The following is a 25,878-nucleotide window of genomic DNA, read 5'->3' as shown; positions in this document are numbered from 1 at the left end:
CAGAATTTAAACATCTGTATTAAATGAGAGTGCATAAAACGTTTTTACTTTTTCGCAAAAGATCTATTTAGTTAACCACATGGGTACCTAGTCTAGTTCCTACTCTTGTCAAGTACAGAACTTAAAACAACCAAGTCATTCATGGTGAAAGTACTAAAATGTACTTATGTTAATTACTATTTTTTACACACACTGGTGGCCAAACATTTTGAATAATGTACAGATTTTGCTCTTATGGAAAGACATTGGTACTTTATTCACCAAAGTTGCATTCAAATGATCACAATGTATAGTCAGGACATTAATAACATGACGAAATAACTATTACAATTAAAAAAACAATGTTCAGAAATTCTTAAAGTACTTTAAATAGTTCTCATCAAAAAATCCTCCACGTTCAGCAATGGCATTTATGCAGATCTTTGGTGTTCTAGCTGTCAGTTTGTCCAGATACTCAGGTGACATTTCACTCCACACTTCCTGTAGCACTTGACATAGATGTGTCTGTCTTATTGGGCACTTCTCACACACCTTACAGTCTAACTGATCCCACAAGAGCTCAATGGGGTTAAGATCCATAACACTCTTTTCCAATTAATGTTTCTTTGCCCACTCTAACCTTTTCTTTTTGTTTTTCTGTTTCAAAAGTGGATTTTTCTTTGCAAATCTTCCCGTAAGGCCTGCACCCCTGAGTCTTATCTTTACTGTTGTGCATGAAACTGGTGTTGAGCGGGTAGAATTCAATGAAACTGTCAGCGGAGAACATGTGAGGCGTCTATTTCTCAAACTAGAGACTCTGATGTACTTATCCTCTTGTTTAGTTGTACAGCTGTCCTTCAACATCTCTTTATGTCCTGGTTAGGGCCAGTTGTTCTTTGTCTTTGAAGACTGTAGTGTACACCTTTGTATGAAATCTTTTGGTGGGAATTTCAAGTATTGTATAGCCTTCATTCCTCAAAATATATTGACTGATGAGTTTCTAGAGAAAGCTGTTTTCTTTTTTGCGTTTATGACATAATATTGACCTTAAGACAAGCCAGTCTATTGCATACTGTGGCAACCCAAAAACAATCACAAAGACGATGTTAAGCTTCCTTTAACGAACCAAATAGCTTTAAATGGGGCCTGTCTAGATTTGATCAAAAATTACATTTTTCAAATAGTGATGGTGCTGTTTTTTAAATCATTAGTGTCCTGACTATACATTGTAATCAGTTGAATGCCACTTTGGTGAATTAAAGTACTAATTTCCTTCCGAAACAGCTAAATCTGTTTCAGATTTTGTATATATGAAACAGTGTATATATATGTGTGGTTTCCGTTTAATGTTAGTATATAAATATTTTCGGGTCGCACTTTATTTTACAGTATGTGTACTTTCAGTATACTTACAGTGTACTTACTCAAGAAAGCACTGAGTAATATTATATAACTACATGAACTTAATATGGGTTAGGGTTAGTAATTACTGTAGTTGTTTTAATTATATAATAAGTAAATATAGAACCATACTGTAAAATAAAGTGCAACCTATTTTTGTATCATGTAATATTTTACAATTATTGTTACTTGTTCATGTATTCATGGTTGAGGAGAATCCAAAGGCATTTTGACCAAATATAGATGAAAATAGATTAAAACTGTTTTGAACTCTTAAATGGGTCAAAAATGACCTGAACATTACAGGATGGTTAAATAAAATTTGTTTATAGGATAAATGTATAAATTGGAATACAATACAGCCATTTCTTGTTCTCTATATTTATAATTTTGTTCAAGGGTGAGGACTCAACATCCCTACGTAGGTGCTATGAAGGAGTGCAGAGGGACGGAGAGGTGATCAGGGTCAGAGACACAGTACTGCTGCGCGCAGGTTCCAGGAAGAAGTCCTTGCCTTATGTGGCCAAAGTCTCTGCCTTCTGGGAAGACCCTGAGTCAGGTATCCCAACTATTTTACATAACACTGTGAGTTATCAATGAAAGTCATAATAAAACAGCTGCACTCAATTAAAGAGAAGTCATAATATTTAAAGATATTAAAGAGACACAAATGTCTATGGTGCATTGATCCCGACTCTGCCTATTTTTAGGGGAACTGATGATGAGCTTGTTTTGGTACTACCGCCCAGAACACACTCAGGGGGGTCGCAACCCCAACATGCACTGTGAGGTGAGTCTACAAATTGTCCAAATTGACCAATGAAATAGGGACACTGGACAAACAAATTTTGGGTCACAGCACTCACAAACATGTTTTGAAATTGTCCACCCATATGGCCACCACTGTTTACAAACTGTTATTCTTGAAGGAATTATTCAAATGTAAATTTGTAATAGTCTCCAACATCCATTTTTGGTTTAATATAAATGTGTAAACATTACATTTTTCATTTTCCATTGTATTTGTTGCAATATTTATTTCTTACATTTTAGAGCATGGATTCCCTTTAGTTGAATATAAAGTATTGATGCGGTGTGAATTTTTCAGAATGAGATTTTCGCATCTCGGCATCAGGACGAGAACAGTGTGGCATGTATCGAGGATAAGTGCTATGTATTGACATTAGCACAGTACTGTAGGTAAGTCGTAAGAATTTAAACAGAATTGTTTTTATCGGCACATTGAAGGTAATAAAGGAAAAGTTCACCCCTAAAATTACAGTTATGCCATTATTTACTCACCCTCATGTCATTCTAAACCTGTATGCTGTTATTTTTGAATGCAAAAGTGTTTTTTTTTAAGAATCTTCACATAGATCTTTTCCATACAACTGTGCATAGTGACAATGTCCTGTCAGTTTTTCAAAAGGTCAAAGAAAGCACAATAAAAGTACTGTAAAAATTGTCCATATGACCCGTGCACTGTATTCCAATTACACTGAACTCATATGATAGCTTAGTGTGATGAATAGGCTGAACTTTAAGTCATTATTCACTGATAATCACCTTGTGCAGCTCTTAAAGGGATAGTTCACCAAAAAATGAAACATTCTCTCATTATTTACTCACCCTCATGTCATCCCAGATGTGTATGACTTTCTTTCTTCTGCTGAACACAACCAAAGATTTTTAGAAGAATATCTCAGCTCTTTAGGTCCATACAATGTAAGTGAATGGTGATCAAAACTTTGATACTGCCTTTATGTCCTTTTTGGAGCTTCAAAGCAATCCATTAGACTCCAGTGGTTAAATCCGTGTCTTCAGAAGTGATATGATAGATGTGGGTGAGAGACAAATCAATATGAACCTTTTTGCATATGAGTTTTTCCTGTACTGACAGATCTCCCAGCATGAGTTCTTTGATGTGTGCTGTAATTAAAATAAATCTTACATTACACTTCACAGCAGATGCACTGGAGGACATATTATATATTATCAAACATATAATGTGGTTTTTAGATGTTTATAATGATTGATTGTGATAGATAAAATGTGATCGCGAATGCACTTGCCTCCTATGCGCGTCACCATATTTTCGTGGCAATGCAAGATGGGATTCTGAGTTTGTATCATCATAGAACAAAATTAGGAGCATAGAAGGTTCTAAAAACCTTGCACTTCCACTCTCCCAGCCCCGGAAGTGGTTGTGATGGATGGAATGGGAGAAGGCTTGAGTGGACTGACTTGTGTGTATATTCATTGTTTGATGTCAGAAAACATGACCAGAGCACTGCATCAAAACTATGCAGCTAACAGCTTTACACATTTATTTAGTGATTGTTTGAAAGTTTGTAACATGTAAAAATAAAGATATTGTGATGTTGAAAAGACTATTTGAGCAGCTGGTTCATTATGATCACAGCTTCAGTCCCTCTTTTGCTTGTAAACAGCAGCACGAATGCAGATCACACCGGTTTGATCATATACGTCTGAGCCCAGCCTAGTGTAATCATACCGGTTTGTTTGTACATGCGGAAGGGTTAAAGTCCTTTTTTTTACTCAAAAATCTCCTCCCTGCCCTGTAGGAGGCGATGTGCATGAAGAATGTGAAGTGCCATAAACAAATAAGAAGAATGTGATAGGGGAGATTTATAGTGGAAAAAGGACTTAAATATTGATCTGTTTCTCACCCACACCTATTATATCGCTGATTTAAGCACTGGAGTCTAATGGATTACTCCCTTTAAATCAAATATAGCGGCAGAGGCGCAACTTGGAAATCAATAACATTAAACGTCATTGGTTCTTGATGGCACACATAATGTTTTCGAGTCTTTTCCTTGTCAGAGCTGTTTGTGCTCTCTGGCATTATGAGATGTTTGACATTCAACTTAGTGTTTCAAAGTAGAAAATTCAGATTTTATTTGGTCTCTGGATTGCGCTGTTTACTGCAAGGATGTGCACTAGACAAATGGGAAGCATATTTAGCCCTTAAAAAGCACTTTTGGGATAAACCACTGAATGTTTCAAGGGGTTCCAACACAATAGATTATGAAGTAAGAGCAGTCTTCATGTTTGCCAACCTCTGCGAAGTTACCATTCATCACAAAAGTGAAGTAGTTCTTGCAGTGAAGTAGTCAGGCATTCTGCTGGGCCCCTTGTCTGTCCAGGGCCCTTGGAATTATCTACATCTCCCCCCACATTTCGGCACCCCTAGTCTTGTATCTAAGCATCAAACATGTGTCTTCAGAAGTCTTGGAAAGACAGGAGGGAGAGTAAAAAATGACAACTTTCATTTTCTTTTAAAAATATTATCCCCTTATATCATTTGGGTATTTCATTTGAAGATATGCTCCTTATCTTTCAGATTTTGTGCCTTGATGAAGTGTCGTGAGGAGGGCTTTCCCAGACATAGACCCATGATCCCTCCCTCTAACTATGTAATTCCAGCTCATCGTTGCGTGCCCAGTGACATAGACCCCGAACTGGTGTTCGTTTGTCGCCATGTTTACGACTTCCGTTATGGCCGGCTGCTGAAAAACCTGCAGTAGGTCTGACAGGAGAAAAGGGATGACTTGATGGAGCATACACTGAAACCCTAATCCAAAATGCCATGACACAATCAAAGCCCTATCAATTGGATGCCACAGGAGAGGCCACAAGACTTTTAAGGAGTTGGATAATTGTTGTTGCTTTCCATTTGCCCTTTAGGATAAATGCTCTCTGTGTAGCACTCCCTTGTGACTTTGTATAATAGCATTCTGAGCACAACTGCCTTGAGTTGTAAGGTGCCGATTGCCAAAATGTGATTTTTCACTCCATGAATTTGAGTATTTATTTTTGCAGTTATTTTTTATATTTGTTGTACGAGTGTATAAAGAATCAAAAAGATGAATGCAGGTACATTAAGAATTACCTTGAATTATGGCATAGAGTTCTAATATTCTCTCTTTGGTAGTAAAAGCACCCTTATGAAGCCTAATTATCTGTAGCTGTAAAGTTTAAAATATTTATTTTTTAGATAAATTGAACACAAGCTCCTTCTTGTTGGAGTGCTTGTCTTTCTTGAATCAGATCCATGATGCATTGGCCAATCAGTCATTCATGAAATTGTCATAACAGGGTGTGGAGATTCACAGACGTACTGTGGCGGACCAAATATCTCAGATTACATTTGATAATCTAATATAAGTGGTACTTCTACAACATTTCTCAAATGAGCTTTTGTCCTCCCATTGCCCATCATGACTTGCCTTATATGCTACACAGAGTTATATCCCTATTTTCTACCTTCCCAGCAAACCAAAGGTTATCACACCAATCCTAAACATCCTGAACCTCCACATTATAGCATCTCCATTAGTTTGCACTAATTTATCATTCACTGAGTCAGCAGTTTGACTCTGCTCAAAATGTCACCTGCTACTGATCTCCAATGCAGGAAAATACTGTGTATTTGTTGTATGCGTACAAAGAGATTTGAGAGAACTAATCTTAGTGCAGGAGGCGCTCGGTAAATGTGAGTTCCAAATGTGAATGGACAAACTTTATCTGGTGTGCACAGGCCTGCTTTCAACGTGTGCCCTTTGCTTCTCATCCTACATGGTAGTTTTGTTACAAGATTGCTAATTAAGATTTGAGAAAGCTGTTTTATATGGTCTGTTTGTGCCTTTAATAGTTAACAGTCTGCTATGTGAAGAAATATGGTGTTAAAGGTTTTATTGTTTTCTCAAGCCTTTTATTTTAATGTTTTTTGCACCACATTGATATCTGTGCTAAAAAGCAAAGATAAGATTGTCTGATGGCACTATGCTCAAATGTTTTGGAGTTCGTTTTAAAAGCCATAAATCATTTCAAGCTGACTTCTCAAAAGACAAATGTTAAAGAGCTTCAGCTTGGAGGTGATTTTGTACTCACAATGTCTCCCTAAATGTTAATCTCTTATGGTTAAGGAGACCACTAACGTTTTATATATATATATATATATATATATATATATATATATATATATATATATATATATATATATATATATATATATACAAAACAGTGCCAACCCGCATCTCAGAATAGCATTGTGAGATGACATTCTTCTCACCACAATTGTACAGAGTGGTTATCTGAGTTACTGTAGACTTTGTCAAGTGATGGACCATTCTGGCCATTCTCTGTAGTCCTCTCTCATCAACAAGTCGTTTCCATCTGCAGAACTGCCCCTCACTGGATGTTTTTTGTTTTTGGCACCATTCTGAGTAAATTCTAGAGACTGTTGTGTGTGAAAATCCCAGGAGATCAGCAGTTACAGAAATACTGAAACCAGCCCGTCTAGCACAAACAATCATGCCACAGTCCAAATCACTGAGATCATGTTTTTTCCCCCGTTCTGTGAACATTAACTGAAGCTTCTGACCCAACAGACTGTTTCAAACTGACAAAGTCTACGGTAACTTGGATAACCCCTCTGTACAACTGTGGTGAGAAGAATATCATCTCAGAATGCTATTCTGAGATGCGGGTTGGTGCGGTTTTGGCGGCACGAGGGGCATCTACACAATATTAGGCAGGTGGTTTTAATGCTGTGGCTGATTGGTGTATATGAAGACTATTTATCCTAAGTTAACTGTTTTTTTATGTTAAAATATGCTTTGTGGGTGTATTCTAGAATTCATTCCTTTCATGTTATTGAGATCTTGAGTGAATGTTAATCAATCAGACTTGATTATATCATTGTGATGAAGTTAAGAAAATATTTTTTCTTTTTAATAATTTAATTCCCTTTTCATATCATGCCCAGCTTTAGTCGTGTTGACCAAAATATACAAAAACAAAAGTTAAATAATCTTGTATTAATATCTTCTGTTCTGTTCATCTTCTCTTTTTTCCCCTCTCTCTCCAGTTATCATGGTAAATGTTATCTCCTAGTGTCAGATATGTTTATTTAGACGTGGTAATGCCAGAGCGTTTTTTTGGGAATATTTAAGCAGCTTTGTTGGCGGTGTGGTTGAGTAGATTCTTTTATGGTTGCTGTGTGGAAAATTAAGTATTTTTGAAATGTATGCTTCTCTAGCAGAATGCTCTGGATAAGAAATATATAGATGTGTACCAAAATGGGGGGTAATTCCTCTGTATACAAAACTGACCTTGAATTCCAAGTTCTTTGCTCCTTTGATGTGTGCCATATGTGGGCGAGCGTGTCTATACAAATATATATATTTCAGTGCAGCATGGAAGTGCTGGGCATTCTTTGAAATTATAGATCTAGCACAGCGGATTTGTATTATTTAATATAGAAATGTATATTATAAGAGAAAAATATTTAAAACGAATAAATAATATATGAGCATCAACTCTTGCTTGTTTGTCTTTCATGTGTCTTAGTAATGCTATTCATATTGAGGTGTATTTGAATGAACCAGAAACCACTTAATTACAAAGATCACACAGATTTAGTGCTGACTGGTTGTGAGATGTTAATATGCCTTCTCAAGTGTTCCAGAGGCATACCAAAAGCTTCAGAAAAACAAAAAATCAATTTGAATTCCTAATGAATTATGTTTTCTTTAGATCTGTGTAAATAATTACAGATTGTGTGTTGAAAGACTTAATTACTTACGGTATTAAGTTAAGACAAAAACCTGTGGGAGTGAAGCCCAGTTATGATTTATAATTGAGAATGATTGTGCTGTCAAAACCAAATGTATAAAACAATCCAAAGTCACTGTGGTTTATATCCAGTCCCTATTCGTCCTTTATACTTAAGTGCCTCCCTTTGGTTGAATAATAGTTTGCAGAACAAAAGCTGCACTGGAGCAGAGTTACCACAGGGTGTCATACTGAACCTACCATGACCCTCATCTGCCTGACAGTAAGAAATAAATCTTATGAAATAATTTAGACTGCTTGCTGTTGTGGTCTATACATATGGTAATAAATTAATAATATTTCACCCTAAAATGTTAGCCCACAACTTAGGCAGAATGTTATAGGGACTGACCGTCTCAGTCACTATTTAATTTAATTGCATCTTTTTTTTACTCCCCACACAATAAAAGTGAATGGTGACTGAGGCTAACATTCTGCCTAACATCTCCTTTTGTGTTTCACGAAAGAAAGCATGTAAAATGGGTCTGGAACGACAACTATTTTAAGTTTTGGGTGAACTATCCCTATAATATGCAGTACCATCCACCTCTGCTTCATCCTTTATAATGAAAATAAACTTGCAGCGTATGTAACATATTATACATTCACCTGTATGTATGTAATCACCTGCCACTACTTTCTTGTGTAGATTCCACTTTTTTGGTGTGATGTTATGGAGATCTAGTTAATGGGATAATTCACCCAAAAATGATTCATCACCCTCATGCCATCCCAGATGTGTACAACTTTCTTTCATCTGCCGAATATAAAAATTAAGATTTTTAGAAGAATTTTTCAGCTCTGTAGGTCCATACAATACAAGTGAATGGGTGCCAAAATTTTTAAGCTCCAAAATCCAAATAAGGGTAACATAAAAGTACTCCAGACGACTCTGGTGGTTGAATCCATATCTTCTGAAGCGATATGATTGGTGTGGGTGAGAAACAGATACATATTTAAGCCCTTTTTCCTTCACTTTCACTTTCTACTTCTGTTTTTGGTGATTCACATTCTTCGTACATAATCCTTACCAGACATCAATCGAACCAGCCCGTTAGACCGGCAACAATCTTGCCTATGGGCACAAACCCACCTTCACCGGACCAGATAGGACTGGCAAAAAGTGCTCTTCTCTGACGAGTCACAGTTTTGTCTCACCAGGGCTGATGATCGGTCTTGCGTTTATTGTCGAAGGAATGGTCGTTACACCGAGGCCTGTACTCAGGAGCAGGATCGATTTGGAGGTGGAGGGTCAATCATGTCTGCGGCGGTGTGTCACAGCATCATCCGACTGAGCTTGTTGTCATTGCAGGCAATCTCAATGCTGTGCGTTACATGGAAGACAACCTCATGTGGTACCCTTCCTGCAGGCTCATCCTGACATGACCCTCCAGCATCTCAATCCCATTGAGCATGTCTAGGACCTGTTGGACCGGAGGGTGGGGTCATTCCCCCCAGAAATGTCCAGGAACTGCAAGTGCCTTGGTGGAAGAGTGGGGTAACATCTCACAGCAAGAACTTGCAAATCTGGTGCAGTCCATGATGATGAGATGCACTGCAGTATTTAATGCAGCTGGTGGCCACAACAGATACTGACTGTTTGTGTTATGTTTGTTACTTTTTATTTTCATACAAATAATTACACATGTTAAGTTTGCTGAAAATAAAAGCAGTTGAAAGTGAGAGGACGTTTCTTTTTTTGCTGAGTTTATATGACCTGCTCAATCATTTTGAGTCACTTTGACCCACTAACACATTTTGTGTTTTAATGCACGGAAGTGAAAAGGAAAGCCCCAGCTTTAATCATGTTGCTCGTTTAAATGTTGGCCTAGCCTTTCTGTTTTTTCTTTGGTGCATAAAACTGTGTTTCTGGGTCAAAGTGACCCATTTATGCAGCAGGTCACATATCATTGTGGTGAAGCTGATACGTGATATTTCAGTCTTTTTAATATTTAAATATCTTTTGCATATCATGCCCAATTTAAGGAGTGTTGACCAAAGCAATGAAAAATAAAAGGGAAATAACTATGTTTCTTCTTGATCATCTGCTCTGTTTTCTCAGTTATTTTAGTAAATGTAGTGTGGCTTTATTTAAGCATACGTTCTACTACCATACTACCGTCAACATTTGATTTAAGCATACACTGTTTTAGTCCCAAATTGCCCCAGTTTTGTGTTTGTTTTAGCTTTAAAAAAGTAGGCTTCCCAAGCTGTCCATGTAATTACTTTTGACATTTTGTTCTCCAGCATGCTCAAACTTTTAGAGAGCTTCAAGCATTATACCGCAATGGAGAAATATGGATCTTTCTGCTCCTGTACCTGAGTGCAGAGAGACAGAATGAATGGAGCTTACACTGAGGGCTAAATGAGATTCTGTTGAAATACCTTGTTTGCATTATTAATGGACTAGGTGAAAAATGATGCTAATGCCTTGCAATCAATAATGATGGTTTTTGTTCTTCAGTTCTGCTAACATTGTAAGCTAAGCACATTTTGATGTTGCTATCTTTCCAATGAACATGTAGGCTGTTAGTTTCACAGGCTCTTAAATGTATAGTAACTCATTTAAGCCAGAGCCATGCCAAAGTCAACACTGAATAATGGCTATTTACCATAAAGAGCAAACTGTTGCTTGCCATTTCCATCATTTCCATTTTGTCTGCTTCATATCTAAATTATTTGAAGTAATTTAAACCTGTCCAGGGTCGTATAACGCATGGACTTAGCGGGGCTTAATGCCCCATGGTTGCAGGGAGGCCCCTGAACTTTCAGACGGGGTGAACTTCTAACATCCCTTCCTATTCTTTCAATTGTATTAATTCTATCAAAGTTTTGATTCTTTCCATTTATGACAGGGAATCAAATTATTACAAAATGCAGACAACTTAAGATGATGTGGTTTGGTGTCTGAACACATATACACACTCACACATTTTTATTTATTCCCAGTTCAATACATAAACGAATCCCCAAACAATTTCAGAGCAGTAATCAAATCTAAGATAATAAGAGCAAATGGAAGGATATAAACTAAATGAAATTCGTCCCTTAATGAAACTCATCCCTTATCAACAAGGCACAAGTTGAGGGGGATGCCATCTCCCTTGTTGCTAGAAATCCCAATAAGCATCTCCCTTGTAAAACCACCATCCACTCTTACCATCCCCTTTTGATCAATTGTGTCATGTATTACTTAGAACTAATCATGCAAGTAATTTAATATTTAAGTTTTATAAGTTTGATAAATAACAGACTTTAAATAAGGGCGATTAGCTGATCAGAATTCAATTTCGACATGTGTGAGGTTGCCAGATGTCTATAAGTGAAATAAGTTGCAGATCTGCAGTTGGCGAGCGATCAAGAAAAACCCTTTTCATGATCATAATGTGGCTTCTTTTAGCAAAATTATTAATAAAATACAATTAGAGAGGGGAACAGGTGCATATTATGATCATGTGTCCTAAGGGTCAGTGCAGTGATGCTCATTTTTGTCATGATCTATTAAATTAAAAATACATCCAAAATGCAATTCACACAAACCATTTACTTGAATACACCTCTTCTATGATGAAAATTTTTCAGTAGCTGAGATAAATTCATATTGATATTTTTTTCTGAGTTAAAAATGTCATGTTGTGTCCAGAGACAGTAAAATCTGAAATCCCTGAAAAAAGAAATGTTGGCATGACTAGTGCAGAATAATATTTGATTGCTATTTCTTAAAATAAAATCAGTGAAACAAATGTTTTAAAATATGATTTATATTTTGAAATACTTTTTGTCCACCAAATCAAAACCTTTGGGTGTAACCAACATGTAGGTAGTCATTTTGTTGTTCACGTTGACCATAAAAACTATAAAACACAGTAAAATAGTACTTTGTCAGTAGTTAGTTTGCTGAGATAAGCATCGGTACTGAGACTATTTAGTATACACAGACCACTTCTATTAAAACGAATGTGAGAAATTGGAACGCCAGCAGTTTAAAAAACATCTGAAATTTATTTTGACATGTTTATGAAAAGGCACATTTTATTCATGCCTGAGAAAAATTATTGATATTTGTTACTCAAAAATTCCTAATATTTATAAAAAATAAATTCCTTGAAAATTTTGTTTGAAAACGTTTTGGACATTTATAAATAAGTTGTTTATACTCTCATGTATTCAAGGTGCAAATAAAGTATTATAATACTTTTTACTTAATGGTTACACCACATGACAATTTGAAAGATTTCTTTTTTTTTTAAAGGTTTTTCAAAAATGTATGAAACCAAATTGGACATTCTGACATTAAATTTCAAAGAATATGACATAAGTGTTTTAAACTTGATTTTTAAAAGGTTTCTCATTTTAATTTGGGGTGTAATTTTTAAATGTAAGTAATAAGTAATAGACTACACCCCCTTAAAAAGGTTTTACAAATCATCCAGTGCTTATCAACAGGTAAAGAGCATTATAAATATTCATGAGGCATCTAATTTATTTGTGGCGTTTGTTGTATTCCATCTCACATCCCACTGCAAATGCTTGATGGTGGTGCACCGTTTGCTTAGTCCCACCAAATGAGATCAGTGACTGGTCTCTGGATATGAGAAGAGAGGAATATCCCATCCCCATTGCTCACATTTGCAGTTTTCAAAATGGGAGGTAGAGCATATAAAATCAAGGAGCTGCGTTCTCAGTACTTTACTCTGTACTTTGTCCTTTACAGTCCATATATGAAGTATATAATATAATATATATCTTTAATTGCATTTTTCAGACTGAATATCAGCATTCACCCATTGGCTTAACCTTCAAATGTCAGTCAGTGAAATAGATGCACATGAGAGAGCAACAGATGTAAGAGGGCAAAATGCTTTTCTTTTTAGATGGAAGTATTTTTCCTTTGACTGAGTTTCTTCCTCTGTAAACAAACAGAAATCATTGAATATGAATGGATGGAGGCATTTAGCTTACTTTATACAGCACATTTTTAGTATAAAGCCACGCATATATCAGCTGACTTCAAAACCCATAATAAATCATATTAAGGAATTTCCCCAAAATTATCTGAACATTTACCTATGATTAGGCACCAACCAATGGTCAACAATCTCGATTATAAAACCTGTCGAGAAAATTATTTGACTGTGGTGACATTTTTGCAAACTTATAGTGTCATAAAAAGTAAATGATAGATGAAAAAATGTCAATTTGTGGTGCTTCTATAATAATTTCAACTCACATGTCAATTTGTGTTCGCTCCATAATTTGCATCTCAAGTGCAACACTGTTTTAGTAACTGATCGCGTTTTAAGAACTGCCATAGCCACGGATGGGCCTGGGTGGCCAGTGCCACCCATTGGGCATTCAAGCCCACTTAGTCATTGTCTTATGCCACTGTTCTACGGACAGTAAAAGCTTACTGGCCTTGAACCATGAACCAGTAACTTCAGAGGCTGTTGGGCAGGATAATGTCAGCACCAAATCTTTAAAAACAACAGCTGCAAAAAAACAAAATCAGATTGCTATCATTATAATGATATTTACACTGGAAACACCTTGATGCGGCAATACGACATGCATTCATTTGATGGAAATATGTTGCGCAAGAGAGCTCCTGGTTTTGTTCATCGATTGATAATTTTTTGGGTATATATCAAATTTGACACAAAATGCTTATAAATTGCATTAAATATGTGTTCAGAAGTGTCATATGTTAAAATTGAGTGTTTGTTATGGATCATTTTAAGGATGCATGTGGATCGCATGTGTGGAGTTTGACCACGTTTTGCACATGTAAGAACTGTGCATGTAAACTTAGAATTAATCAAATCTTATTTAATGATTTATAGCCCAAAGTGTTTTCCAATTGAGTGAACATGTGTAATGAGAATTCTATTGTTATAAATGTATACATGTTCTTAAAAACTGGTTAGAAATGCATAAAATGCTTTGAGTGATTTAAGCATTTGTTAAATGCATAAAATGCTGTGAATGATACAAGCATGTATTAAGGTGAAGTATGTTGAAGCATCTGGGTAGGCTAATGTCCTGTTTGTATTTTCTTTTGACATTGGCCTCTACCATATTTCGTTGAACCATATTTAATTTTTGCATCTCATTATCGTATTTCAGTTTCTGTATTTTCTTTATTCTTTTTTTTTAAATACAATACAGCCCCATCAACCGCTGTTATTTTTTTAAAATCCTTTTTTATAAACAGCTGTAAAAATAAAACCTTATAAGATATTTTTTGTATCCTGTGTTGTTTCTTTACAAACCACTGGCAACATATATATTATATTTCAGCTCTGAAGGTCCTCACAATGCAAGTGAAAGGTGACCAGAACTCAGAAGGTCCAAAAAGGACATAAAGGCAGCACCAAAGTAATCCATATGACTCCAGTGGGGAAATCCATATCTTCTGAAGTGATATGATAGATGAGGGGAGAAACAGATCAATATATAAGTCCTTATTTTGCTATATCCTCCTGAGACCCTAGCATGACTGCTGTGTGCATTTTCTATTGCACTTTTCGATTTGTAACTAGTAGCACCTAATAACAAAGCCCAAAAAAGCAAATGGTTAATCTAAAAAATGTGTGCCCACATACAGTATGTGAACAGTGGAAATAAGTTAAAGGAAATTCAAAATAATACCAAGCTAAAGAAAGTCTGATTTTTTATCAAATAGTTTATTATGTTTACAGATGTGTTGGTTATTCATGTTTTTGAGACGTTACATACATTACAGCTAATTGTCTGTAAAGCTGAATAAATAATTATTATTAAAAGTAATGGCCAGTGTGATGCTCCTGTTCTACCCACTCCTTAAATAACTTGAACCAGTGTCTCCGGCATGGGAGGCGGGTGCGTTAACAAGGAAGCTAAAGGCTACAATCCCTAGCGTCAGTCGCTAGTGCACCTCTTGAGGTCAAGAGAGTGAGATTTGTACACATTGCACAGCTATCTGTCAGTTGGCTACCATAACGCTCACCCCCCAAACTTCACTCCCATCCGGGTCACGGCACCATCGCACCCTGAAATGAACACATTTCTTTTAAGACAAAAGAGTTATTTATCATTTTCAGTTTTGTTTAAGGTCATTAAATCAAACAATTTTAAATAACTCTCCAATAAGTAAAAGGGTAGTGTTTGGGGTAAAATATCCCCCTGTTGCAGAACAATTTTTTGCATTAGTTGACATTGTGCCCTATAACTATTGCCCCAGTATCTACATGATATCACCCCCCTAGGGGCCTTTTACCTCAAGCGAGGGAGCTTTTACCCTAAGTGTGGGCTAAAAAGTTCCCTCACCACCTTTTTTTAACTGAATTTTATTCAAAACAACCTTCCGTTATTATTTCTTTTCACACAAATGATGTTGCTCCATCAATTTTCAATAAAAAAAAAAAATTATATATTGTTTGTGACTAGAGAAAAGCTAAACATCCTTAAGGGGTGCCGCCGTTGTACCCTTGTGATTACCATCCATGTCTGCCAAAAATGTTGAGCGGTCCAAACATCATCTGCAGCCTGAAACTGAACTTTTGGTTAGAATTTATGAGTGAATGCACTTGGCTGCTTAAAGCTAATGTATGTCCCCTTGCTACTTATTTAGTGAATGACTTATCCTCCAGTTTGCTCTCTGTCTGCCCTGGTCTAAGAACAGTTAGAAATATATATCATGTATATATAGCATATATAAACAAAACTAGAGACGCTACTCTTTACTCTCAAACAGGTTTCAATGAAAAAATGTAAAGTCGGAATGAAATGAAAATTCACACTATATATTTTCTAAATGCATGTTATTGATCTTATTGTGAACGATACATCCATGCATGTTTTTTATAAATTCTCTTAATCTTTAATCAAAATGTCATTACAAGATCTTCCGGTGAAACAACAGACTTCTCTCTGGTGACTTATTCAGGACTTCTCCAATCATTTAGTCTGCTTAAACTCTGCCCCTTTCTTATAAATACCACAACCTTGTGTAGAGTTGAACGAAGCTTCAATCACATGTTGGTGAAGAAGGCAAGGTGTATTTTCACCTGTATTCCTTCAAAACTATTGTTCCTTAACCAGACTTCCTTGTTTACGTGTCAGCTGGCTTGAATTTTCATTTCAAATGAGGGGGAATAATGGTGATTTCACGACTGTGTTCAAGACATATCATGCCTGAATTGCTGAGGTGATCACTAATGAATACAATGCTTCAGATGCTCCTGAAGCTTATTTATATTTTTGAATGTTGTTATCTTGGGACCCACAGCACAAGTGCTTTTTCCCTTTATATTTACTGTATTGTAATTCAAAACGTTAAAATATTATTCTCTTTTACGTAAGAACATTGTATCCGAACATTTACCTATGATAAGGCACCAACCAATGGTCAACAATCTCGATTATAAAACTTGTCGAGAAAATTATTTGACTGTGGTGACATTTTTGCAAACCGATAGTGTCATAAAAAGTAAATGATAGATGAAAAAACATCAATTTTTCATCTATCATTTTGCGTAAGCAAAGACCGCTATGTACTTCTGCATTTATGTTGTCAGTTTGATAATAAATGAGTTGAGATCGCTGCTCAATTTCACCGATAACTGCTCTGAATCAAGCAGCACGGTGGTAGGGGTGTGTGTGTTTGTCCACTGCCAACTTGCATTCAGATCTGCCACCGTTCCGCTACACAACACTCATATTTTCACAATTCAATCAATAACCAAAGGATAAACTCAAGTCCTCACCCTAAATTTTTTTTTCTTGTTCGATAAGCTGTTTCATTTGGAAATACATCACAATATGGAAGTTGGTCGTAACATCCATTTCATGCTAATTTAAGTCAAGTCAAGTAAAGTCATTTTTATTTGTATAGCACTTTTCATGACACACAGAAAATCCTGCTTTAACAGAAAATGAAACTGTAATATCTATAAAGTCTTAACAATCATCTTTGATAGTTTGATTTAATATGATTGTAAATTGTGTTTAAAAATAAGTAAGTAAATAAGTAAATAATAACTGTATTTAGAACCCCAGTAAGCAAGACGAAGGCGACTGTGGCAATGAATACAAAACTCTATAAGATGTTGGTTAATGGAGAAAAATAACCTTGGGAGAAACCAGACTCACTGTGGGCTGGTTCCTCTCTGGCCAAAGGGCATGAATGTAATGCCACTATTAGTTTTTTATGTGTAGTACAAGTCATGGTTTAAAATGAGTAGGGCCAGTGTTTAAAGAACAAGATATTGTATGTATTTACTATTAGTGCTTTGCTTCAAAGATTTAAAGAGGTTTCTCACCAGAGGCACTTTTGTTGGCTTTGCGCCCGTAGAAGCACTTCACAGAAATCGACCTCATGTTGTTGTCAAGGTGTTCCAGAAGTTTAACCCTTAAATATGATCTAGAGTGTAGTGAACAGTATTCTAGGACCAACCCCAAAGAGTAGGTGGCTGAATGTGAACGGGAAAGTCACTTCCACACCAGGATGTGGAAGTGAAAATGAAAGTGGAGATTTAATGTAAAAAAAGCACTTAAATATTGATCTGTTTCTCACCCACATTCACTATATCGCTTCAAAAGACATTAATTTAACCACTTGAGTCAATGGATTACTTTTATGCCACATTTAAGTCCTTTTTGGACCTTCTGAGTTCTGGTCACCATTCCCTTGCATTGTGAGGACTAACAGAGCTGAGATATTCTTCTAAAAATATATGTTTGTGTTCAACAGAAGAAACTCATGCACATCTAGTGTGAGTAAATGATGAGAGAATTTTCATTTTTGGGTGAACTATCCCTTTAAGAGTCCACTCAGTTATTTGTGGGATAAAAGCAGTAGTGGCATATTTTCAGGAGGTCTACTGCTCAAAAAGTATTCAATGGCTTTAAGCCCTTCTGCATGGTCAATACTGGTCATTGCGACAAAGAAAGAAGATCCTATATTCTTAATGTCATTGATTCTATTCAGCACATAAGAACTATCCTGAATGAAGATCAAAGAAAAATGTCAACATACTGGTTCAGTCAAATAGTGATTGCCAATGATTATCGGCCTACCTTGTGGAGTTATTTGATTCTTGTGAATCTTGGGCTACATCTATAAAGATGGAAAATAATTATCTTTACAGAGTAAAACAATCTTGTTCCTTGTTAAAGATCCATTTTTCATCCTTTGGCATAGATAAAAGATCCGTAGGTGCCTTTTTCATCTTTTCTATGGGATTTGAAGTTAAACGTTGATAATACTCAGGGTTGGTCAACTGTTGTCATCCCTCCTGAATACGGATCTTTTCCCACACTTTCCACACCCGCTTTGGTTATTGGCTAAAGAGCTAGCTGTCATATTATAGGGGTTATTATGATATCACACTTTAGGATGTAAATTACGGTAGAACCTGAAGAAATCCACTTGTGTTTGAAATTCATTAGCTGAGTGAGTAAGGGCAAAATACAGTCCTTTGGAGAAAACAGAAATGCAATAAGGTGAAAGGGGAGTAATTGAAATATTGATTACAGCCTCTGTCTCATCTGGTTCCTGGTACGAACTCCTTCTTCGGGTCCTCCATGTCTTTTGCAGCCTCTTTTGTTTGACTGAATTGGGGAAGTGAACCTGTTATCTAATAAAATGCTCTCTTCTAGGTGTTGAACGTGCATTAGTTATCTTAATCATCACTGCAAGGTAAGTTAAAAGAAACTGACCTGACCCTTCTGGCCAATTGCAGAATACTTCATTTCCCATTACAGGTGTAGACTTGGTCTTCTTGAGCAAGACTACAAATGGTCTACAACCTTATAGCATGATTATGAGAAACTCCCACTTGTTAATCAGCTGTTGATATTTTCATAGATAGCCACAATATATTGTACCTCTTTGTACAGGGGAATGGTACAGTAAACAGTAAAAAATTCTAGCTGATAAAGTTGTTTTTTTTTGTACCCGAAACGCATTGCCCATTATATTTTTAAGAAGTGATAGCCTGGTTAAATAAATACTTTTTTATCCATATCACTTGTGCCTTGGAGTTATCTCATTTTTTTTCAAGAATTTTGTTGCCTATTTTTCTAATGAGTACCAGAGGCAATTTGTTTTTGACTTCTTTGCAACACCTAGTTTTTTTCTCTTTTTTGATAATGCTTTTGAGGACACAGAAGAGTTGTCCTATTAAGGTGGTGCTCTGTTCTACAGTATTTTTTTTCTCCCCAATTTTAATTGCCCAATTCCCAATGCGCTCTAAGTCCTCTTGGTGGTGTAGTGACTCGCCTCAATCCGGGTGGCGGAGGACGAATCTCAGTTGCCTCCGCATCTGAGACATCAAACCGTGCATCTTATCACGTCGCTTGTTGAGCGTGTTACCGCAGACATTTAGCACGTGTGGAGGTTTCAGCTATTCTCTGCGGCATCCACACACAACTCACCACGCACCCCACTGAGAGCGAGAACCACATATTATAGCGACCACGAGGAGGTTAGCCCATGTGACTCTACCCTCCCTAGCAACCGGGCCAATTTGGTTGCTTAGGAGACCTGGCTGGAGTCACTCAGCATGCCCTGGATTCATATTTGTCGTCAATGTCTTTACTCGCTGAGCTACCCAGGCTCGTTCTACAGTTTGTTAAGCATACAGATTTTTTTTTATTCTTCAGTATGACTACTATCTCAAAAATAAAGACAAGAACATCATTGTCTAAGACACTTTGCTAGACCATGAAATCACGACAGAGCAAAATCTCAAGAGAAATAAATAATTTTAAGAGTTAAAGATACAATCAGAGGACGTAAAATTGCAATTCCATATCCATATCTTGTTCTATTATTGGGGAAAGGAAAAGATCCCATGAGGACTGAGAATAAAAAAAATCCCCCTCTTTTGAACATGATAGTTTAGAATTTCAAAACAAGTGGGAGGTTATTTAAAACAAATGTTCCCTTGACCTCATCCTCCTCCTTATCGAGGAAGCTAAAAAAACAAAAGTGTGGACTCCAGAAGGAGATTGATGGGGTAAAATATAAAATCTCTCTTGTGCACTCTTCTGAGCAAATGTTTCCTTTTGAAATCAAATTGAAAGTTATCAAGACTCATAAAAGAGAAGAAATTATCCAAATTTTAACGTGACCAGAGAGATTATCAAGAGGGCCGTGTCTATAACTGGAATGGGAAATGAGGTATTCTGCAACCAGCCAGAAGGGTTATGTCAGTTTCCTTTACCTTACCTTGGAGTGATTATGACAATAACATTTCTAAAGCATGATCAACACCTAGAACAGAAGATGTTTTGGAACCAGGTTCACTTCTACAATCCAGTCAAACAAAAGAGGCCATGGAAGACACATAGGGCCGTAAACAGTTCAACGAGGACCCGAAGGAGTTTGTATCAGGAACCAGATGAGACAGAGGCTGTAATCAATATTTCAAATATTCCCCTCTCACCTGATTGCATTTATGTTCTCTCCAAAGGACTGTCTTTCACCCTTACTCACTCAGCTAATGAATTTCAGACCAAAGTGGATTCATTCAGGTTCTACAGTAATTTACATCTTCAATATCCCATATAATATGACTGCTAGCTCTTTAGTTAACACAGAACCAAAGCATGCAACACAATTCATACCCAAATATATGTTTCTTCCAAATAATTCAAACCCTACATTCAACACCTTCATCAAAAAAGTTATATGTGTATTGGACCAGATTTTTGCTTTTTGCCAAAGCATTAAAATGGCTTGCAGAGAACAAGGATATTGTTGTGAAACTGGCTGGTAAGAGAGGTGCTGTTGTAGTATGGGGAAAAGATCAGTATATTCAGGAGGGATGACAACAGCTGACCAACCCTGAGTACTATCAAAGTTTAACTTCAAATCTCTTTGATAAGATGAAAAAGGAACTCAAGTTTTTTTTTTCTCTGTACAGATCCATATATTCCATCTTTTTACATGTTGCCCAAGATTCACAAGAATCAAATAACTCCACCAGTAAGGCCTATAATCAGCACCAATGACTCTTTTACTGAACCGGTATCTCAGTATGCAGACTTTTTTTTCAGTCCTATGTGCCTGGTCTTCGATACTTCATTCAGGATAGTACTCGTGTGCTGAATAGAATCAATGACATTAAGAATATAGGATCTTCTTTCTTAGTCACAATGGATGTAAAATCTTTGTATACCAATATTGACCATGAAGAGGAGCTTAAAGCCATTGAACACTGATTTCTGATACCTTGATTTTCTGAAAACCTACGGTCGGTGACACTATCCTCAGGGGCATTGGGTTGGAAGAGATAAGGGGATTAACCTCTGGAGGACCAAGTAGTTGTTTTCTGCATGCCTTCCCATCTGAAAATATTATTATAGAATGTTACATTCGTAAGCCTACATGTAGCACATCCCAAGCAATACTAGCCTACAAAATTACAAGCATAATAAAGTATTGGCAAAGTGGTTAATTGTCTGAGGTGCAGCATGCTAGTCATCTAACCTTTGATTTAACTAGCTTCAAGAATGAGTTAGCTAGCTAGTTTGCTGAGCTCAAGTAGGATCAACTGATTCACCCAATATTAGGTTAGTAATGTTCTAACAGGAAGACTTGCAGACTTAAGTGAAATTTAAGATTACATTTATTTGATGAATATAAAACATAAAAGTAATATCTCTCTTTGGTGTAGTCTGACTGTCAGAAGAAGTTACTCGGAACCGTCATATCCTGCCGGAGATAGGAGGCAGGGACGAGGAGCCTACCCTGTTCAGGACAGGACTCAACTGGTGGTAAAGGGGTGGTGGAGGATGCCATGTTAGTACACTGAAACAGCAATGTGATAGATTGTGAGCAGACTTATAAAGCAATGACTTCAATGTGATTGGCTGGGAATTACCCAGCTAATGGTGCAATGCTGTACAGCTGCTAGTCTTCCCGCTAGAACTACGCTGCGCTTTCATTTACTGTAACTTAAGTTATCAGACTGCTATCTAGCTGGCCATATCAATTCATACGACTCCAGTGTTTTAATCTTCTGAAGCAATCTAATGAATTCTGGATGAGAAATGACCAAAATATGACATCAGCAATCTCGTGATTTCAAGCTCTATTAAACTTCCTAGTGCCATCTTGCGCTCTGCACATTCGTCAAGTACTAGAAAGTGTAATCGAGGTTGAAATCATGATGGTGCTTAGAGACCGCAATGGCAAGATGTTCAGTGAAAAAGTTGTTACATTTTGGTATGTTCTCACCCAAAACCGATAAGATTACTTCAAAAGACATGGATTAAACCCCTGCGGTCGTATTAATTACTTTTATGCTGCCTTTATCTGCTTTTGAAGCTTCAAAGTTTTGATTACTATTCACTTGCATTGTATGGAACTACAGAGCTGAGATATTTGTCTAAAGATTTTCGTTTATGTTCTGCAGAAAAATAAATCACACATCTTGGATGGCATGAGGGTGAGTGAATGATGAGATAGAGAATAGTTCATTTTTAGGTGAACTATCCCTTTAAGACCTCAAAGCTTCCCCTGTAATGTCCCTTCACAATCTCCTCAGAGCTGACAGTTTCCATCCGCCATGGTTGATTGTGCCATTTGGCCAATTTCAAAATGTAGCTAAATTATATGTTTGATAGATTGTGAAGGAATATTATTCCCAGACTCTTACATTCACCATTGAAATGTTCAGATCTATCAACAGAGAGCAACTACTGAAGAAAAAACTAAACAATGGCACTCGAATAATTATTTGCAATTAGTGACAGTCTAATGTTGTGAAGTAGCACAAATAAAACAAATCATTAAATATAATTGGGATATGGTCAATGGTGATAGAGCTCTTTGTGCTGTTTTTCAGGAAATGCCATCTGTCAGCTACATACGTGCACCTACTATTAGGGATTAGGTAGTTCATAGCTATCTCCCTGCTCCTGAAAAGAGAACTGGTTGAGGTCCTCAGCATATTTCTCTTTCCACCCCTCTGGCTTTCATCATCACATTCAACATGCTCTCCCCTGAGATTTGTTTTTACAATGTTATTCCGGTGACTTTTGCATTTATACATTTTCAAAGCATTTACACTTAAAGACAGTGCTCGAATTGAGGGGGGACTTAAATATTTCAGTTTAATATTTAAGAGAGGAGAGATACCCAGAGGAATGATGCTGAGCCATATGAAGAAGAAGCTGTCTGTCACTTTATTAAACCAATCAAGTCAGAGTAAACTGAAAACCTCATTTGATTGGTTACTTGAAGCAGGTAGAACCTGTGTTTTCAAAAAGTGTAAGTGCAACAAAAGAGAAAACGGAACAGTGGATATTAATTATTTCTGGAAAATATGTATGCCACAAACACAAGTCATTTCCATGTTTGCAGTAGTTTATTTTACACAAACAGATTATATGGGGTCAATCTGTTCTGCTGTTCATGACACCCTTTAATTGCTTGCATATTGCTGATTGCATGTCTGCAATGTTTTTGACATGTTTCTGTGCAAAAACTTTGCCAAAAGTGCAAGCGTGGAGAAAAAAAAGGAAGTCAGAATAATACACACCAAATTTACTTTGTGTTAATATGAAATTAGAGATTCACAACACATTCATAATGCAAAGCATTAAACTATTGCTAATATTTTTTTTTATGCTTACAACTTGTTGTACACCCTTATATAATGTTCTGTGTGCATGCAATTTATTTTTACACTTGCAACTTGATTTACACTTTCACAACTCTTACTCTGTGCATGCACATTTTTTTTAATCAAACTTGAAACGTCACTTATGCTTTTATAAATCTAACTCTGTGCAAACAAATAATTAAGGCACTATTTTACCTTCATACCTTTCAGATGAGAAGTATATTTAGCATGTGTATTGCTCAGAATGTGGGATGAATATAATTTAATAAACTCATCACCTGGGCAGTTGATCTAAAAGCAGCATTTGCACTGTGCGGCTGAAGCCTGATTTTCATGTGAGCCTGGCTTGAACCATCACAGTACCACTGGCCATGGGCGGACTGGCCATAGGGAGAACCGGGACTTTCCCTGGTGGGGGCTGTGAAACGGGGCCGAACGGGACCAAATGGCCAATGTTTCTCTTCCCAGTCTGTCCCTGCCACTGGCACACATGAAATGATCTGCTCTGGAGTTCCGATTAGAAAACATTTAGGGGTAGATCATAACGATGTGGGGCTCGAGCACTGAATGTGTTGGCCTAGCAATGCCTCTGCCTCTACTACCAGAAAATAAGTGCAATTGCCAAATACAATGTGTTAAAATACCCTAAAGGATATATAAATATATAAATATACATATAATTTGTAAACTGTGTTTCACTCCCCACCATGTTTGCACTCTTTTGGTTCCAAGTACCTTTGTGTTTCTTGCAGAAACATATCCAATCAATTTCAAGTTTGATACCTTTTGAAATTTCCGTTGCTGTATTTACTGATTAATTTCATCTCAGAACTGGTGCCCTTCAACTGTTTGTTAAAGTGGCAAAATCAACAGTTTACCAACAAGCTACCACACATGAGAGCGTGTAAATAATTGTAAACAGCAACAACACATATTTTTCAAAAGAACTATCCTTGTGTAGAGAAGAGTTAACATTAATGTTAACTGAGTGACACAGTGAAGGATTTTACTATATTTTTTCTGTTTGAGAGTATTTTCTATAATAAGCCACATTTCTTTGAAATATAGGCTACATTACATATTTACAGTGGTATGTGAATTGTAAAGTGTTTGAACATTGGTTTCATATCCCTTAGAACATTTTTGCCTGTTTCTGCATCCTTTATTACTAAAATGTTGGCTTTGTTGGTCTAAATTGGTCATAGCATTAATACTTTCAATGTCGGCTAAATACAATTTAAACTCAGAGTTCAGCATTGATAGATCTAGAGAAAGTGACATACATCTAAGAAAACAAATTTTGTATTCTGCTGGTAGCTTCTAAGAGTGTCTGATAATGATATGATGGATGTTGCCAGAAGGAAATGTCCTGCAGCTGTTTGACTCAAGATTTACTGCAGCTGTCTTAGTTTTGAAGCATGATGCATGAAAGTCATACTAATCACAGATAGTGAGATAAATCTGAAAGTGACTTACTTGAACGCAGCACAGAATTATGTACAAAATCTCAGAGAACACTTTTGCATTCTTTTCTAATGAAATAAAAAATATATAATTACAAGTTATATTGTCAGCATAGCAAATGGAGGAAAAGTTTAATTGAGATATTTTACATGAATTTGTTAGTATATGATTTGTTCACTTTTTGCTTTAATGAGAGCATGCACTCTGCTATTAATAACATCTAAAAGAATGAAAATTCTCTCATAATGTTCTCACCCTCTTGCCAACCCAGATATGTATGACTTTCTTTCTTCTGCTGAACACAAAGATTTTTAGAAGAATATTTCAGCTCTGCAGGTCCATCCAATGCAAGTGAATGGTGATAAGACATTTGTATCTCCAAAATTCACATAAAGACAGCATAAAAGTAATCCATAAGACTTCATTGGTTAAATCCATGTCTTCAGAAGAGATAGGAAAGGTATGTGTGAGAAACAGATCAATATTTAAGTAATTTTTTACTATAAATTATCCTTCCTGCCCAGTAGGAATATGAAAGAATATGAAAGTGAAAGCGGAGATTCATAGGTAAAAAGTACTTGAATATGAAGATGTGGATTAGTTATGCACATCTTTGATGGCATGAAGGTGAGTAAATTATGAGAGAATTTTCATTTTTGGTGATTGTGACATAGCTGCTCTGTTGTAAAGCTCAGCATTTCAATAAAAATTATTTTAAAACTTGCATAATAGCCTCATGTCTCCATCAGTGGTTCTCAACTGATTTTGCTACAGGATC

At 36.4% G+C, this 25,878-nt stretch overlaps 1 protein-coding gene across 2 annotated transcripts in view; it reads left to right on the top strand.

Moving 5' to 3' along the window:
- Positions 1-6,339, top strand: part of LOC127662638 (bromo adjacent homology domain-containing 1 protein-like) — a 49,010-nt gene extending 42,671 nt beyond the window's left edge. For both annotated transcript variants that reach the window (XM_052153916.1, XM_052153917.1), the window contains exons 4-7: positions 1,780-1,939; positions 2,091-2,170; positions 2,489-2,580; positions 4,748-6,339. In XM_052153916.1, coding sequence (XP_052009876.1) covers positions 1,780-1,939; positions 2,091-2,170; positions 2,489-2,580; positions 4,748-4,931 — 516 coding nt within the window. In that variant the 3' untranslated portion in view covers positions 4,932-6,339. The remainder of the gene's footprint in view (positions 1-1,779; positions 1,940-2,090; positions 2,171-2,488; positions 2,581-4,747) is intronic.
- Positions 6,340-25,878: the final 19,539 nt, after the last annotated feature.

Source organism: Xyrauchen texanus, chromosome 22, assembly GCF_025860055.1.
Source record: "Xyrauchen texanus isolate HMW12.3.18 chromosome 22, RBS_HiC_50CHRs, whole genome shotgun sequence".
NCBI classification, from domain to species: Eukaryota; Metazoa; Chordata; class Actinopteri; order Cypriniformes; family Catostomidae; genus Xyrauchen; species Xyrauchen texanus.
Note: the sequence above shows the minus strand (reverse complement) of the source record. Positions and strands in the feature narration are given on the sequence as shown.